This window comes from Brassica oleracea, unplaced genomic scaffold (genome assembly GCF_000695525.1).
Source record: "Brassica oleracea var. oleracea cultivar TO1000 unplaced genomic scaffold, BOL UnpScaffold03142, whole genome shotgun sequence".
Lineage (NCBI taxonomy): Eukaryota > Viridiplantae > Streptophyta > Magnoliopsida > Brassicales > Brassicaceae > Brassica > Brassica oleracea.
Genome location: NW_013619668.1, coordinates 1 through 1,295, shown reverse-complemented (window position 1 = coordinate 1,295; position 1,295 = coordinate 1). Strand labels below are relative to the sequence as shown.

At 38.9% G+C, this 1,295-nt stretch overlaps 1 protein-coding gene across 1 annotated transcript; it reads left to right on the top strand.

The window, feature by feature from the left end:
* Nucleotides 1-599, top strand: LOC106321816 (cytochrome P450 72A14-like; the record flags this gene model as incomplete). The annotated part of the gene is given in 1 exon segment (XM_013760053.1): nucleotides 1-599. A coding segment is annotated over 1 exon segment (426 nt). The 3' UTR covers nucleotides 465-599.
* Nucleotides 600-1,295: the final 696 nt, after the last annotated feature.

Sequence of the window (1,295 nt, the reverse complement as noted above, 5' to 3'; positions counted from 1 at the left end):
TTTTTTTTTTGGCTGAATGATTTGATGATCCCTTGTAGATGACGATGATCTTGTATGAGGTTCTTAGGCTATATCCTCCAGTGACACAAGTGAGCAGAGCCATTCACAAAGAGATGAAGCTAGGAGATCTGACATTACCAGGTGGAGTTCAGATCAATCTACCTATCCTGCTAGTTCAACGTGACACCGAGCTGTGGGGCGACGATGCTGGAGAGTTCAAGCCTGAAAGATTCAGAGAAGGTCTCTCAAAGGCGACGAAGAGCCAAGTCTCCTTCTTTCCTTTTGCATGGGGACCAAGGATCTGCGTCGGTCAGAACTTTGCCCTATTGGAGGCAAAGATGGCAATGGCATTGATTCTGCAGAGATTCTCCTTCGAGTTATCTCCTTCTTACGTTCATGCTCCTTACACAGTCATCACAATTCACCCACAGTTTGGTGCTCATCTTATCCTGCACAAGCTCTAGTCCTTTAACGGATGCACTCTTTTGTTGTGTCCTTATCAAAGAAACTTGTAATACAGAGATGAAACTGAGTCCAGATCATTGTACAAAACTCAAATAAATCTTGTTTAATGTATTTAATACAGAACTAGCATCTCACAGATTAAAACCATCTAATACATTTACCACCTTCAGTTCTCTCATTATTTAAAAACTAATAACGTTTTGAAAATTATATGTGTCTCCTTCTTGAAAGGACATGGTCTACCAGGAACTCCTTACACGTCTCTTTTTAGAGATTTAGGGAGTTTCATAGTTTTAAAGAAGGCAAGAACCAAACCCATCAGCCTAACGGATCATATTATCCCACGTCTCATGCCTGTAACCTTATAAAACATGCCCCAAACTCACAGTATCTAGCAGGATATGTGACATTAGAAAAACCAATTAGTGGACAAAGTCCTAAACGTTTCATATAATAAATTAATAATAGTCCATAGCTTTTTAAGAAAGAAAAGAGAAAAAAATACGTCATTGCATAGACAATTGCAATCACTTTTAGACTTTAGTGGATTGATGTTTTCTTCCTTTGATGGAGTGACAAAGAAATGTGAAAAGGTTGACGTCAAGGATGCCTCTTTCTCCTACGCAAGTTATAGCCAATCTCCACACAAGTCCAAATTTGCTTCTTGTTGCCTCGTGGCATATAACTCAGGCTCCAAATAATGCAAAAGATAAACGGTCACAACAGAATCATTATCGGAGACGCAAAATAATATCTTATCTATGACATAAGTGGTGATTTCTGTAAAAGCCGAAAAACCGGACTGACATAAACGATAGAATAAAAGCGAT